Below are 16,475 nucleotides of genomic sequence, written 5' to 3'. Positions count from 1 at the left end.
TAATCCTCAAGTAATCCCTTTCCATAAAAGGATGGTGGGAAAACTTTACTACTTTTTTTTTAAGATAATGATCTAAAAGGAGAATTAAGATTAGTAACCATATGCGTAAGAGGTATTTGAGAGAACCTTTTCTCTGCAAAAATACCATGTCTGGTTAAATAAGAAAAGCCACAACTCATCAGAAGTTTGTAGATCCTTTTAAGCCTAGCATGGTTATAGTACACCAGTTTCTGTAGCCACCAGCAGACAAGGGAGTTATATGACTAGCATCATGTCTAGCTGTCTTTGTCTTCTCAGTCCAAATGATCAGGCACACATTCATGGTTAGTCACCTTCAGTGACCTTTATCACAAGTCTGGAGTGGGGCTCTTCTCTGGAACAATAGTGAGGTGCCTTATTCGCTCTGCCATTTGACTTCACCATCCTTCCCATGTGGTTGTACCTACTGTGTTGCTCATTTTCTTCAGCAAAACAGTTACTGTATCTTGTAACAACCTGTTCTTTGGTTGGGGCAGAGTATAAAATGTACATGATGCAAAAGTATTGTAACACTGTTTTCTGCAAGGTGATTCAGCTATTTGCACTGTTTGTTGGGAGGAAATTTTTTCCTGGTGTTTTAAAAAAAAAAAAAATTCTATAAGTAACATTAAACACACTTAGATGAATTGTTCTTTTTCTCCTTTCTGGTTTAGATCGAGACAGAATAGCAATTGGTTCTGAAGAAGGACTGTATGTGATAGAGGTTACCCGTGATGGTAAGTTAGGTCTGAGTGCATGCCCTGATTACATGCTAAATAATGAGCATCATAAATTTTAGTGCTCCTTTTTAATGTATGTTACACCACAGCCTTTCATATGTAGACTGAATTAACTGATAAGACAGAAACCGGGGTCTGAAATGCAAACACTAATTTGGTTATTATGATTATGCTTAGTTGGCTGCCTGAAGTTAAGGGGCCAGCTCACTGGGCATAATCTGGGGCACAGCTCTCACCTTCAACTGCCTTCTCACAGCAGGCAGCAAAGCACTTGTCACGTACCACACTAATTCATATATAATGAATAGCCAAGCAGCCATTCAAGGAAATACATTTTGGGGGTTTTATATTATCTAGAGTTTGATTTGAAAAAGAAATTTGACAATATATTGGTGTAGGAAATGAAACTGATTTCTTCAACCTGCTCAGTCAGATGACTTGCACTGGCATCTACTAGAATGGTTAAAGACAGCTGGCTGTGTCTTGCTAGCACAGCATCTACTGGAATTTTATAACAGAAATTCTTGCACACTATAAATCTGAATTTGTTTTCTTCCATTTACTTTCTCCCAGCCAACTGGTGGAATTTTTTTACTGTTGCTGCCATTGGTTTAACATTCCACACTGTGGGCATGACTGATGGACAAAACGAGCATTGACTTCTAGATATACTAGATGCCTCCTTCCTGCTCTGTCTTTCACCACCTTTTCCTTTCCTCTTCCGAAGTTCCTGTCCAGCTGATTAGGTCAGGCCTCCACCCTTTTTTTATTCTTGGTGCAGACTACCCGTCCACTTCCTGGTCACCTTGGTGGCAGAGGAACAGGCCAAAGATAGTATTTCTAAGCTCTTGAGGAGTTATTACCACCAGCTGTAGCAGTGCATACATTCAGGAAACTCCAGGCAGTATGTGGACAGGGATTGCTACTTAGTCCCCTGTCAGATCCTGTGCCCTATTCCCCTTGAGGAATTGTTTTGGAGCTTATTTACCAGCCTTTAGAGCTACAAAAGGAAGGAAGGAAGCATTCCTCCTTTCAGCCTGATTTTACTAGAGACCAAACACATGTGGTTGAGGGGAGCATTATGCCTTGGTTCCATGAAGAAAGCCAGAAAGTTACTAACAGAAATGAGTTTAGGGACCTCTGTATGGTAATTAACCCTTCATATCTGTTCGCCTTGCTTAATTTGTAGTACAGCTAGTTTGTGGTTACAGCTGTATTATAACATTGTTGCAGTGTTTTGTTGTTTATTTCATTTCTCTAAAATATTTTGTGTAATGCTTTAGGGTAGGGGGTACAGCCCATGGAGCTGTATGATTCAGTCTGTGGGTCACTGAACTGACCCCCATGCCTTGGCCCCAGCCTAGGCCCCTGTGTACTCTGTGACACGTGGGCTGGACCCTGTACCATGGGTGCTGCAGGCAACACAGAGGGTCAGTCCAGGGCTCTGCGTGCAGCACACACTAGCCCCAGGGCTCTCTACACACAGGTACAGCACAGATAACACACTGCCTGCAGCATATGGGCTGGACCTAGCACTGCACACAGCTCAGGGGGTGCTGGGCCCAGCCTGGTCCAGCCCACAAACTGAGTTAGGGGCATGCATCTGGCCCATGGGGCTGGATGAGTTTGACACCCTTGCTTTAGAGCAGAGGTGTCCAACTTCTCAGCAGACAGGGTTTGCATTTGCTCAGAATGCTTGCTGCATGGACAAGTCCCGCCGCTGCCACACAGCCAGCTCTGCTTTCCCCTGCTGCGCACCTGGCTCCTGGCCCCAGTGACAGCCTGGCCCCCTGGAGTGGGGCTGGGAAGCAGAAGTTGGAGGAAGAAAAGCTGCCACTACATCCAAAGCAATGGGGGGAGCAACAGTGAGAGAGAGCGCCCACGGCAGTGCATTAGCTTCTTGCAGGCTGCCAGTTGGACAGCCCCTGCTTCAGAGCATTCTGAAGCAAGTAATCTAACCAGATACGTTGCTAAACTGAATTATGTGCTAAATAAAATATGTTTCTGGAGCAGGAGATGTATTAAAAGTTGATCTATTGCTTAATTCATTTCTCCTTTTTTTTCCAAGTCATGCTACGTAATTAATTTTTAGGCCCTTTTGATTTCTCTGGTGTCATAAAAACCTAGAGGTGACTTGTTATAAGATGGATATTCTTCTCCCAGGGAAGTAGCTGTTACTAGGTCTGTCTTTTGTGACACACTAAATGCTAACGAGGGGCACTTACACACATGCGTGAAGGCTGCTCTGATGCACTGTAAATCCAGCACGTCGCAGCAGACTCAATCAAGTCTGCTGGAGCATGAAAATTAACACACACTCCAGCAGCCTCCAGCGTCACATGCATCAGTGTCCCCGCATTGAAAAAATGGTGGAGGGGTGCTTTGAACTAAAGCTTATTCTAATGAGCTTTAGTTCAAAGCACCCCACTGCCATTTTTCCAGTGCAGGGACACTAATACGTGACACTCAGGTGCTTTTAATTAGCGTGGCTTGCTAATTAAAGCTCCCTGTCTCTCTGCACCTTCTGGAGCACATCTAGTAATGCCCAAGGTGTCCTACCTGTTAGTCTCCTTTCTACTTAATCCATCATCACAGTAGCTATACACCTTTTACAGCCTTGAAACAAAGCCCCAGTGGCTAAAAGCTGTGAAGAATTAAGAGGTCTTGGGGACCATGGTAGACAGGAAGATGCTATGGCACATTTCAGAATAGGTGTTTTGAAATCCATAACGGGCCAAAGTTTAATGACCAATATTTATAGTAGCCCAACTCAGCTTTCAAGAAATAGGTCACCAATGCTAATATCATTCTGTAAGTAAACTTTTTATGTTAAATGTATTTAAATTCTTCAGGAAACTCAAAATCTAATTTCATCTTCCTAACACAATTTTATTTTATAAGTATTTAAAGTTTAGCTTGCGGTAGTGCAAGAATTCTTATGATGCACCTCATAATGGAGCAATAAATACAGAATTTAGAAGTATATTTCCTAATTACTTGTTTTTATTGAACTTCAAAAACTGAATAGCGACAGAAATTCATCAAGTAAAAATGCATGCTTGCACTATAGTACAATAAAAGGGACTATACATACTATGGAATTGTGTAACTTTTTAAAAACAAACTAGTTCCCTGAGGAACTTTATACACAGGAGGTGTAAGATTTGCTTAGAATTCTCTTTTGGTATTTAATATTTTCTTTCATTATACTCTAACGGCTACTGTACTACAAGATCTTAAGTATGGGCATAATTTTACTTGAGTAACCTCATGGATTTTGGTAGGACTATATATGTTAACAAAATAATCCAGGTAATTTAAATCCTTGTGAAATGAGTATGCATTTAAGTAATCCTCCAGACTATTTAAATAGTGAAGCTAAGTGGGCTGAATAAGAGGAAGATATCAACCTTCCTGTTTCAGCAAATTAGGAAGAGAGAACATGAGTTGTATATACTGCATTTTGTGTAGCAAGACCCTGAATTTATTCATTTCATAAGTAGTATTCTTTAAATTAACACCGGCTGGGTTTTTTTGTCCATTTGGTCATATCAAATGCCTTTATCCAGGATCTCTTATAAAAAGCTTACATTTTTACTTCCAACTGAAAACTAAAATGAGGGCTAGACTTGGACAAGTTAGCATCATATTGTATCTATAGCAAGATCTCGCTAATTAAGATTGCTTACCATCTCTTAGAAAAATTCTACAAATATATTATCTATTGTGCAAGGCAGAAAGGTTATTGATCTTGTATCCAAAATTAGTTTTTATTTATTTTTATATATATATATAATGCAAATGCTAGTGGTTGACTATACTACTTTGCCATTTGTTGGACAGTATAGGTAAGCATTAATTCATAATTTTATTTTTTCTCAAATATTTATTTTGAAATACTTGAGTGTTTATTCTAATAGAAAATAAAAATAAATAAAATTCCTGATATCCAAAGGGTAACGAGTGTGTGTTGGTTGAGTTTTATAAGATTGTGTTTTACATATTAACATGAAATTTGCATTTCAGGCTTGCTTGGCTCTTACCTTAAACCTCCCAACATGTTGACTTTTCCTAGAGCCGCTAATGGGAATGTGCTTCCTTCTGGCTCTCATTTTCTATTTGATCTCTGGCATCCCATGTCTACACCTGGGTCAAAGAGCTATTGTCCATCTCTACAATATTTTGGGTTTTCCTGTCTTTGACATTTAGAAAAAAAAAATGTTTCGTCTTTCCATCTCCTTCCTTGCCCTCTCTCGCCCCTCCAATTCCCTAGTTTCCCCTCCATTTATTAATGATAGAAATACTCCTTTCTCTGGGAGGTGAAGTCATTGACTGGATTTCATAATGGTTTCAATTTCCTGACCTTTGGGGCATAGTGTAAGGCCCATTTATTTTTCCTGATCTGAGGAAATGTGAAGTGTCTGGTGGAAGATGTCTAAGACCCTACATGTGTATTTTGCTGCCATGTGTTGCTGTAGCTGTGGTACTTTATGACTGAACGGGGGAATTGGAAGAGAGGTATATTTCATGGCTGTGCATATAAGAAATGGCAGTGGGATGCCTAGGCCCAAGGGTTGGTACTGTTCCTTTAGAGGGTGTGTGCTTGTCTAAATAAATTTCCGACACTCGTACACTACAGTGGAATTTTGTAAGCCTGGAGGTATGATCATATGGTAGTATTTATTCTTTATTGCAGTGATAGTCCGAGCTGCTGACTGTAAGAAGGTGTACCAGATAGAGCTTGTGCCCAAAGAGAAAATTATCGTCCTCGTCTGTGGTCGGAACCATCACGTTCACTTATACCCCTGGGCCTCCCTGGATGGATCAGAAGGCAACCTTGATATCAAACTTCCAGAAACTAAAGGCTGCCAATTTATTACAACTGGAACACTGAAGAAAAGTTCTTCTGTTTGCTTGTTTGTGGCAGTCAAACGACAGGTTCTTTGCTATGAAACTCACAGAACTAAACCTTTCCACAAAAAATTCAGTGAAATTCAGGCTTCAGGAACCGTACAGTGGATGTCAGTGTTCAAGGACAAGCTCTGTGTTGGCTACCAGTCTGGGTTCTCTCTGTTGAACATCCAGGGAGACGGACAGTCTATAAACCTGGTAAATCCTAATGACCCCTCGCTTACGTTCCTCTCACAGCAGTCTTTTGATGCCCTTTGTGCTGTGGAACTCAGTAATGAGGAATACCTGCTTTGCTTCAGCCATATGGGATTGTACGTCGATTCACAAGGTCGAAGGTCACGCATGCAGGAACTAATGTGGCCTGCAACTCCTGTTGCCTGTAGTATGTATATGTTTTTCTGTTGCAATATCGCTGTTGCTGCTTTACTTGTCTAAAAATATTCAGCACGTATTCTATTTTGCTTTGGTATTGTCTGAACTTCTCCAGTTGAAATGTTGATGAATTAATAGAATAGTGCTCCCTCCTGTAAGCACTGTTAAAGATCACCACACTTGACACTTGGTGCAGAAATCCTGGATGCTACCAGAAAGAATTTTTTTTGTCACAGAAGACAGGAAGGGGGGAAACCCTAGACATAAGGCAAGATAAGAGTTTCCATGTGAAATTCATATCTGATTGACCCAACAGTAACCTGGATACAGGATACCAAAAGACGAATCAGTATGCAAGTTCTTTATTATAGAAATCATGGCTTACTTTGCTACATTATTTTAAAATTAAAGTTGTCTTCTGGTTACTTTCTGCACGCTGGACTCAAAAAATTGACAAAGGTGTAAATCAGAATTCCTGACTTCCTAAGAGAGGACAGGAGTCAAGAAAAATGATGCTTTTGTTAGAGCTGGAGCTGGCTGTACCCTTTCCCCTCCTTTCACTTGACAGTTTTTCCCCAAATGTGTTATGTTTTTCAACCTGTTCTAGCTCTGAGATTTGTCAGCTCTTTAGGACAGGGCACAAATGAGTCAGCAGCCTGCTGGCAGCTTAGACATTTTTTTCATTATTGTTTATTTTTACTATTATAGTTTTTATGTTTTATTATAAACAATATGGAGCTTAAATGTCAATGAGAATTCATTCTGAAGGACTAGGGACAGAGAGAAAGCAAGTGTATAAATACTAAATTCAACCATGGAGTAAACTAGCTGCCCAAACTGCCAGCCCTTAATGGTTTATTTTAGTTTAGGAGTCCTCAACAGAAATTGCTTGCTTGCTTTACTGACTCAGTTCTGTACATCAGAGTTTGAACCAGGGACACCAGGAAGGGATGTAGTCAGCAAATTCACTTTCAAACCAGGTTAGCCAAAACTAATATTTGTTTTTTCCAGCAGTTTTTGTTGTATTGTATTTCAGTAAATGAGTGTAGTAGAGTGCTGTGTTACTACTTTCTATTATCATGAGCTTTTTTCAGATCTTTTGCATGTTCAGTTTGCAGTTTGGCATTGACCCAGAGATAAAGTAGGGAAGATCACTTACCTTACTGCCAATGTGTTACTTGCCTTTTCACTAGCCTACTCTTCCTGCTCTGTGTGTTAGTGCTGTGGGTGGCTTTTTGTCCTTTCCTCCTTAGTTATCCCTTTATCAGGACACAAAACTGGAAGAGGCATTTGGTTGTTTTTCCTTTTGCAGTTACTAAGAGGTTGGCTGTTAGATTATATCGCGTGGTGGAATTTGTTTAATTTCTAGACCTTACTGATCGGACACATTCTCCCTTTCAGACGGTAGTTCTGCAGTGCGCAGCGTGCCTTACAGGGGTGCTGGGACGTGGGTGCTGCCATGGCCAGGTTAAAATGCCCTGCATGCCTCCTGTGAAGGTAGATCAGGAAGCAGCTGGAGCCTGTGCTCTTTCTGCAGCCTTTCCCAGTCCACCCCCACATGCTTCTCCCAGAAACAGAGGTGTGCTTTGCCCACTTTTGTTTCCCAGAGAAGCATACAGGGTTGGACCCCTGCCTTTCTTCCACCTCCTGGGCACAGAGGAGTTTGCCTAGAGATCAAAACTCCATCAGTTATGTCTCTGTTCCTGTTTGCTTTAGATTTATCAGAAAACCCTACAGGCAGGAGTGAGGGGCAGTTCCCCAGTTGAGAGCCACCAAGGAGGAAGCACAACAGTGGTTCCCAACCAGAAGTGCTGCCAAATTCAGAAAAGTGGTGCAAGGTGCCCTGACTTCCAAAAAAAAAAAAAAAAAAAAAAGTTGAGAGCTGCTACTCTAACATTAAGGGAAGGAGTCCATCTGAATATGGTCCTGACCAGGTAGAGCACAGACATCTACAGCTGACCTGAATTAGACCTCACAATACACTGTCTCTGGGGTGCTCTGTTACTAGGGGGCTGAGACCTAATGGCTGCCCCAGGAGAGATGTGAACAGACCCCTGAGCTGCTATACTGTGTGACAATAGCATTTTGCCTTAATTCTATCAGGGGTAATTCTGTACCAGTTGGATGAAGTTACCCTCATTTAGGAGTTTGCATTATCTGTCTATCACTTCTCTCCCCCTCCACCTTGACCCTCTACCATAGTGTTATACCAGTTACACCAATGCATATGTGTAAACCTGTCCAGGCATTAAGTCATTTCTAGAAGATAGGGTTTGGTTCATGATAGCCATCTGTTCTAGGCTTCCCTCTATTTGCATTGTTCTCTTGCATAGATTCAATTATATATCAGGCTTTCCTGTTTCATTTTCCCCTTCCTTATTTATTAAAGCAGTTCTCCCCCCCCCCAACCCAAAAATCTCACAAGAACAATAGTAGCTGTTCTTTCCAAAAAACATGGGCCTTTTTTGATGCAAGCTGCTTGGTGCCAAGATGTCCTAATTCTTTGCATTTTCCTCTGAGCTAACCTAAAGTTATTTGCTAATTGATCTGACTTTGGTTCAGAAAGAGAGAGAGAGAGCAAGTTTGAAAAGTCCCAAGTGGTGTGTTCCATTAACCTGATGGTACCTTTTGGGTATATATGTGCATGTTGGTAAATTATTCAGATCAGAAGAGAGGAAATGAAAATTAAGATCGGTGGCAAAACCTTGAATGACTCGCCTCACAGATGGTGACCCTGCCACCTGTGCCAGCTGTGTGTTTATAAACTTGCATCATATTCAAAATGCAGCAAACTGCATCTTCATAAATAGTAACCTGAAAGAGGCTGTTTTTCCTATGGAATAGCAAGTTGATATTCTTAACACTTATTGTCTAGGCTCTAGACACCATCTTAAGATGATTAAAATCATAATTATGAAGTCAATAGCAATGAATTTATCCAAAATATCACAATAAAGAAATATTCCAAGGTAGCAGTGGTTGTCCACAGCAAACATTTTGCTAATGTAGCCCAAGAGGGCCTATTAGAGTCTCTACCTTAAAGATGGGTCACTGAAAAAATGAAGATCTATTGTCTTTAATTTTTCACTCCTCTCACTTCTCACATACCACACAACTGAATAAACCTGTACTGTTACAGAAGCATTGTCCAAGCTTATTCCAACTCCACAGTTGCTGAGCTCTCCATTGTTTTTGTTGTTTTTAATCTGTTCCAGGTTGCAATTCTTCATACATAACAGTGTATAGTGAATACGGCGTTGATGTCTTCGATGTTAACACTATGGAGTGGGTTCAGACTATTGGCCTTAGAAGAGTAAGTCATTCACTTCTTCTGTTGTGCAACTTTCTGAATTGGCATGTGGGCTCCCCAGTGTATGCCAGACATGGGTTGATTCTTCCCTCCCCTTCGTTTCCAAAACAGATCAGACCACTAAATGTGGAGGGTACACTGAATCTCCTGAACTGTGAGCCGCCACGACTAATATATTTCAAGAATAAGTTCTCAGGTTAGTAAAATGTAGATTCAAGGAATCACATTTTTTTAAAACAATGCATGTTAGGAGGTAGATTTTATGTGAGTGTCTAATGCACATGTGTGACTGCATTGTGTGTTTGTGGTGCAGCAGGAGCAGTCCTCAGTGTGCCAGAAACTTCTGATAACAGCAAAAAGCAAATGCTTCGAACCAGAAGTAAAAGGAGATTTGTCTTTAAGGTTCCTGAAGAAGAGAGACTGCAACAAAGGCGGTAAGAATTTACATTCTCTGCATAATTTGTACCCCTTGAAATGGAAAGATCACAGATATTTTAAAAAATTCTATATTTTTTTTTCCCCTCCCAGAGAAATGCTTAGAGATCCTGAGTTAAGGTCAAAAATGATTTCCAACCCGACCAATTTCAACCATGTGGCTCATATGGGACCAGGAGATGGAATGCAAGTTCTCATGGATCTCCCACTGGTAAAATCAGTATAATGGCGAGGGGATACTCATGTTCAGCTTTGCATGGAAAAGCTGCACAGAAAGGAATGTATAGGGTTGTAAGCATAAGTAGACAAAATCATTCACTTTCCTGTCATGACTTCAAACACTGAATGCTATTACGATGCCTAATGCTTCTAAATCCTATACAAGGAAATATACGTAGCCGGCTTACAAATGGAAAGCTGGAAGAAACAAATAGCACTGCCAGGAGTTTGATAGTATTTTATAAATAATCAGTCTCTCCTCCTTCCTTTTTCTTGTTTGTCTTGTTAAAATAACAGAATGAATTTCCTTCCCCCTCATCCTCTCGACACTCTGCTCTGATATCACCTCCAACAAGCTTTGAGCACGTCTATCACATGAGCCCTATCTCTGCTGAAATCTTTCTCCAGAATGACCAGGCCTCACTGCAAGGCTCCCCTCTGCTTTCTTCCTCTTCCTCTCCCTCCTCTGCTTCCTTAGCAAGGGTAGGAGTAGCTCTAAACCTTAGGAACTGGAATGGTGTGCAGTGGCACTTTGCCAATACTAGAGCAAAATTACTGGGGGAAACTAACCCAATTGGAAGCTAAATACTAGCATGCATGTAAGTCATTGTTTACTGCTTTTCTTGTTTGTACTTTGGATTAACAACTATAACCCTTTGTCAGCTGCTAAATTAAAACAAAGTTAAGTCAGAGTAAGCTGTGAACGTATGGTTGTATCTCTCCTACCTTCCATTTCAAAACTGCCAGCATTTCTCTCATCCTTCTTAGCTAGCTCAGATAAGGATAATGCATCCTTCCTCCCAGCAGGAGGAGACAGGAAAACAGAACTTGTGGTGGTGTCTCTACCCCTATATAAAGAGTTTGCTGGCTCTCAGGTTCCAATGATTCCTGTCTCCAGCAGCTGGGAGGAATTTCTAATGGCCACTTTTGGGTTCAGTGCTTTCTTTGAGGGTGTTTGAAGGGTGCGTGTATGGATGCAGTGAAGCAAGTGCAGTGGGTTGTTTTTTGTTTCTGAAACAATGCTGTGTAATTGCTCCAGAAATGGAGTTGTGAAATGAGGTTAGAACTTCTTTTATTGAGGAGGGGGAAAAAAGCCTTAATTGGGAATATATTATTGCCAGCTAATGGTCTGCTTGGTTTCTGTTGCAGAGCGTCTTACCTCCTGCGCAAGATGAGAAAGCATGTCCCCCTTCAGCTAACCTCTCACGGCAGCAGCAGAAAAGCAAAACCTACATTTCATGGCCCTCGTCAGGTAAGACTGAAAACAAGCGCGTGCACGCACGCACGCACACACACACCCCCCACCCCCGGTTATCGCTTCCATTGTTTCAACAAGAGGTGTAAAATGCCTTTGTTTGGCAGGTGGCAGCGATGTGGGAGGAGCCATGCCTTTGCGCAGTATGTCCGATCCTGACCAGGAGTTTGACAAAGAGGTAAAATGAAGATTGATGTTGACATTTTATAGTTTTTCTTTCCCTAGCAAGGTAGAGATGGGTTCCTCTTGCACCACCCATGTCACAAGGGCTGATCTGGTGGGAAAGACTCCCATTCTGCCTCCGCCAGCACCCCAGCTCTTCCCAGGGTTCGGGCAGCGAACCCTGCTAGAGCACTTGCAAGACTGACAGCTGTGGCAGTAGAGCCCCTGCAGGGCTCTGACAGCTGGCTGGCTGGATGGACTAACAGGGAGCCAGCTGCTTGCCCTGCCTCCCTCCACCCTTGGGAAGCAGAGTGGACTGCTCTGGGATTCTGGGAGACTGTGAATGTGTGGACACTTGTGTTGTCACACTGAAACAGCATATCTAGTACAAAAAATGTAACGTCAAAGGCATTAGAGACTAACTGATTCAGAGGCATGAGCTTTTGTTAGCCTCTGATAAAGTTGGTTGTTGCCAGGACACTGTTGCCTGTTGCTACCAAAGTGAGTTATCGCTTACAAAATGTCATACCTCTGAAGCCTGCCTTGCCTTCTGCCTTCCTGATAGCTGTAGCAGTAGCAGTATAAACAGGAGAAACTCCAGGGTTTTTCATCAGTGTAGTGTAAGTGAGCTGTTTCACCTGTATTGAACCTGGCTTAGTCTTTCCTATGATGGAAATGTTAGAAACATAACTAGGAGATAAACCCATAGACCAAGATCTTCACAAGCAATTAGTGATTTTTGAGTGCCTAACTTTTAAAGATCTGATTTTCAGAGGGCAATTGCATAGGTGACTGCTTCTCTACTTACCTACCAACAAATATCTGGTTCTCTTCAGTTGTACACATCAACCCCCAGCACTTCTGATGGTCGTGGCCCACAGTTCTGTGCTGGCTTGTAGTTGCTTTGAATAAGCCACACAGAGCAAGCATTTTAAAATTGGGATTCTGCATGTAGGCACAAAAAGATCTTGATGTTTTTAGGCTGCTGCCACCTGCAGATCTTGTTTTCATTGTTGTACTGTCTGTATTCTAATTATTTCCTGCTAATTGTAGATGCATATTCTGGTAGGACTTAAATATTTGTGTAATCAGGTTTGTTCTGGCTGTCACATAGGGTTTCATTTAAAAAGTAATACTTCATTATATGTGTAGAATTAAACTCTAATGCTGCTTTGCAACTTTATAGCATTTTTTCCCCCATGGCTCGTTGCCATGTGTCACAGCATGAATTCAATTGTTTATCTTGTCAGAATAATCTTATTATAGATGGCCTTGTTTATCTGAGCCAAGACAATCTCAGGAACAACATCATTCAAGGATGTCACCTTTCAATCTTTCTGCTAAATATAAATTCCCCTTCCCCAAAATAACTGCCAGTAGTGACAGTGGTTTCTCCGTGAAGCTTTTCATTAGCCATGAATCTGTGCAGTGTCAGGCCTTACAACTTGCACCAAAAGAGTGGGAAAGTAGCCAACTGGCTGCTGAGGTAGGACCAAGATTTGGAGGCAGAGTTCCAACTGTCAGCAGGACATCTGGAAAATGACCACATTGAGTTACTCGCTGGAAGGATTCTCCAGTAAATACCTGTTACTTCTGGACCTTCCTCGGCATCCAGTCTGTTTGGCATCTATGATTTTTGTCATGCAGTCAAAATACTTCATAGTCATGCAGTCAAAATGCTGCCAGAGCCACTTGGTAAACAATTTGCAAACTATTTAACTTCTTCCCTTCTCTACTTACCAACAAACAGAAGCATTTGGGTGGAATTATTTATATACCATATGTGCAAACAAACTCTATTTTTATCTGTTTCAGTCGCTAAAAGAGAGCATCCTGAAAAATCCTTCATTACAGCAACTACAAATGCCTTTTGCTGTCATATAGGAATAGCTTCTTAGGGGCTAAGGAAGAGTAGTTTACGGGGGGGGACTTAGGAAAGGAAGGAGTGACTCCTGTGTTCTTTCCCTGACTTGTCTGGTATCAGTAAGTCATGTAAATGACTGATCCAGAGCCCACTGACACTAATGGAAATACTTGCATTAACCTCAGTTCACTTTGTGCCAGCCCCTACATTTCTCTGTGTCTCACTGGAATCAGTAAAACAAGTCCCACGCTTGCCTGCCTCATAAATGTGTTACACAGGATAATTTGTGTAGTGCCTTGAGAGCTTCTTAGTTGCAACATATTTTAAATAAGAAATGTAATCCTTTTTAATGTTTCTCTTTAACAGCCTGATTCAGACTCCACCAAACACTCTACTCCGTCTAACAGCTCAAACCCAAGCGGTCCCCCAAGTCCCAATTCTCCGCATAGGAATCAGCTGACACTAGATGGATTGGATCAGTCAACCTGTGACGCGTAACACTACAACTCCCACCAGTTCTGACTTTGATCATCTGCTACTCCACGGAGTATTCCAGAGCACGGCCAAGCTGTCTCAGATGCTAGTGCCAAGGCTGATGCTGAATCTCTAGTGTTGCACAAGAAATAATTATTATATGTCCAGATTGTAGATACAAAATATTGAAATGAAGAAAAACCCTTTACTACAATAGAGATCAGGCTTTTTATGCAGAATTGTTCACTGTTCAGTCATGGCTGATTCCTTTCTGCACAGCTATGATACAGTTACTTTGCATAGAAGTTTGACAGCCACCAGTAAATAGTCTTATTCTTATGCTGAAAAAGAAATAGAGAAGAGATGCTGATAGTGTTATTATTAAGCAGTATCAGGAATATTATTTTTCTATAGAATGATGTAATGTCTCATTAGCAGGAAATCCTTTTAGACAAAATTTGGATCTCTGAATAGGAAATACAAGCAGGTTTAGTTGCATCCTCAGATAAATATACTTCTCCCCTTTTCCCATAACTGTTTGTTCCCTAAGCCTTTAGGAGAATGGTAGGAAGCTGTAGGTTGTTTCCAACATCAGTAAAACCATCAGGAAGTCAAAGGAAAGTTGGTTATAGTATTGTGGCCTTTTAATTCATTTAGCCATTACATATTCAGCTACACAACTGTCTTTCTATCTTTCTACCCACTTTTAAGTCTTGTACATAGGACTGTAACCAATAACATTTTGCCCTTACCCTGCTTTTTAGCCCCTGCCCCAGTCACGATCATTAGTCAGGGCTTTTAAAACATCAATGATTACTGCTGTGAAAACAGATTTTACTCCTAGTTCCTGCTCTCCTCTTCTGAGAAGTTTTCTCTTGGTTTTTCAGTGTCAAGATACACTACTTTTTTTTCTTTCTTTTAGCTAGCAAGCGTTCTTGTGGGAACACTACCCTTGAAGTCTGCTTGAATTAAGGGACTGTATCATGCTAAAACACCAGTCTTGTATTGGTAACCAAAGTGGAACGTGAAGGACGTGTAAACGAGAGTGCTGCTTTTTTTCATTAATTGTATCCTCACCTGCATGAAGACCCCATGATTATTAATCACATATTGATCATGTAGAAAAATGCACAACACACTCCTGTATATTTTGCTATGGCCCACGTGCAGTGGTGATGTTTTGCGTGTATATTTACTCTCATGCTTCCATGTATTATACATTTAGTAATCAAGGATTTGTGACCACATTTCATGAAAAGCTTGTAATTAATTCAGTGGCTGGCATATCCAGTTTGTCATTGTCACACTAGTGTGCCTTCTGTGCCAATTCTATGACAGTTGGATGTCACTTATTTAAAATTTGGTTTAAATGGGCAAATGATATACCGATGGCTAATGTTCTTTTCTGAAACACTGTATAGGACGTGCACTTACTAAGTTTAAACTGAGTGTTCTAGTCAACATTTAATCCTGTTTCATTAAGTGTTTGACAGTACTTGCTTTCTCTCAGATTATCGATAAAGGGTGCTCACTTAGAGCTGGACACTACTGCTTTGGGGGTTTTCTGGTTTTTACTTTTTTAATGTAAGTCTAAGTCTTTGTAATTATTGAATTGTGAGAACATTTTTGAACAATTTACTTGTCAATAAAGCGGAAGAGGGAGGTTTTAAAGTTCATACTGGTCTGTCTTGACATATGCAAATGCTTTTACCAGGTTCATTTCATAATAAACTCACTGTGTTTAGTCAAAGTGTTCATCACCAACCAAATTATACATTTTTTTTTTACACTCCATTCATGAGCAATATGAGATCAGGGTGTGCTTTTGTGCAGACAGGCTCATTCAATAGCAAAGAGAAACCTTTGCAATTTAGTCTTCAAGGATTGTCATTTAATTTAGACTCTGACTCATGGTAGGTTATTTGCAGCGGTTTAGAACAACTGTTTTTTGGCGGCTGAAGTGCCAGTGAAGGGACAAGGGATCTGTTCAAATACTTTCTTTAATGGATGTTATGTATGCAGTAAAGCCGTAAAGAACCTGAAAGAACCAGCTTGCTTAAAGCACTTGTTCCAGAGGAAACTGAAACACACTTATGGCAATATCAAGCATGGGAATTGAAATGCCCGGGCTGAAGCACCATGGTTTTAATCAGTCCTCTTGTGCCTGGACACAGAGGGGATTTGAACAATGTTTAGTCTTAAAATGCCGCACATGCTGCTGTGCCATTGAGCACCATACAGCTGGCATTTGAGCTGAAACCTCATTTTCCCATATCCATTCTGGAGTACATTGCCATGCGCTTCCTCTGCACTTCAGAGGAGTCTTCAAATTGTGTTGACTTCCCCTTGCTTTCCACCAGCATCCTTCCAGCTGAGTAGGCCTGGCTGGACCTCTGCTTTTGAACACTGCTGTTCCTTAATCAGGCAGAAGGATTACTGGGTCTCCTGCAGCAGGGCAGTGCCTTGAGACTGGCCTTCTGGTACAGACAGAGAATGCACACGCGTGATCCACCTGAGAAGGGCCTGACAGCGCATGGGAATGTAACAAACCTGACATGCAAGAAGCATTCAGGCAGGGTTGTATCTGGTTGGGGGGAGTTGCACTTCCCTGATTTGTCATGCCAGTTTTTCTCTGTATATTAAAGGCTGAGTAGGGAAGTGAAGGTGCAGCAGGGTCAAATACACAGCATTTGCTCCAACACAAAGGCCTGGCTC

The 16,475-nt window shown here is 41.3% G+C and overlaps 1 protein-coding gene across 8 annotated transcripts in view; it reads left to right on the top strand.

The window, feature by feature from the left end:
• Window positions 1-15,434, top strand: part of CDC42BPB (CDC42 binding protein kinase beta) — a 127,586-nt gene extending 112,152 nt beyond the window's left edge. For 3 of the 8 annotated variants that reach the window (XM_090034076.1, XM_090034073.1, XM_090034075.1), the window contains 10 exons: window positions 693-755; window positions 5,455-6,051; window positions 9,257-9,354; window positions 9,463-9,547; window positions 9,665-9,785; window positions 9,880-9,997; window positions 10,303-10,488; window positions 11,155-11,257; window positions 11,368-11,438; window positions 13,653-15,434. In XM_090034076.1, coding sequence (XP_089890202.1) covers window positions 693-755; window positions 5,455-6,051; window positions 9,257-9,354; window positions 9,463-9,547; window positions 9,665-9,785; window positions 9,880-9,997; window positions 10,303-10,488; window positions 11,155-11,257; window positions 11,368-11,438; window positions 13,653-13,784 — 1,574 coding nt within the window. In that variant the 3' untranslated portion in view covers window positions 13,785-15,434. The remainder of the gene's footprint in view (window positions 1-692; window positions 756-5,454; window positions 6,052-9,256; window positions 9,355-9,462; window positions 9,548-9,664; window positions 9,786-9,879; window positions 9,998-10,302; window positions 10,489-11,154; window positions 11,258-11,367; window positions 11,439-13,652) is intronic. The other 5 variants (XM_090034081.1, XM_090034080.1, XM_090034077.1 and 2 more) reach the window with 3 other exon arrangements.
• Window positions 15,435-16,475: the final 1,041 nt, after the last annotated feature.

Source organism: Crocodylus siamensis, chromosome 2, assembly GCF_052110815.1.
Source record: "Crocodylus siamensis isolate JL-2025a chromosome 2, ASM5211081v1, whole genome shotgun sequence".
Lineage (NCBI taxonomy): Eukaryota > Metazoa > Chordata > Crocodylia > Crocodylidae > Crocodylus > Crocodylus siamensis.
The sequence above is the reverse complement of the archived record's forward strand: the minus strand, read 5'-3'. Positions and strand labels throughout refer to the sequence as shown.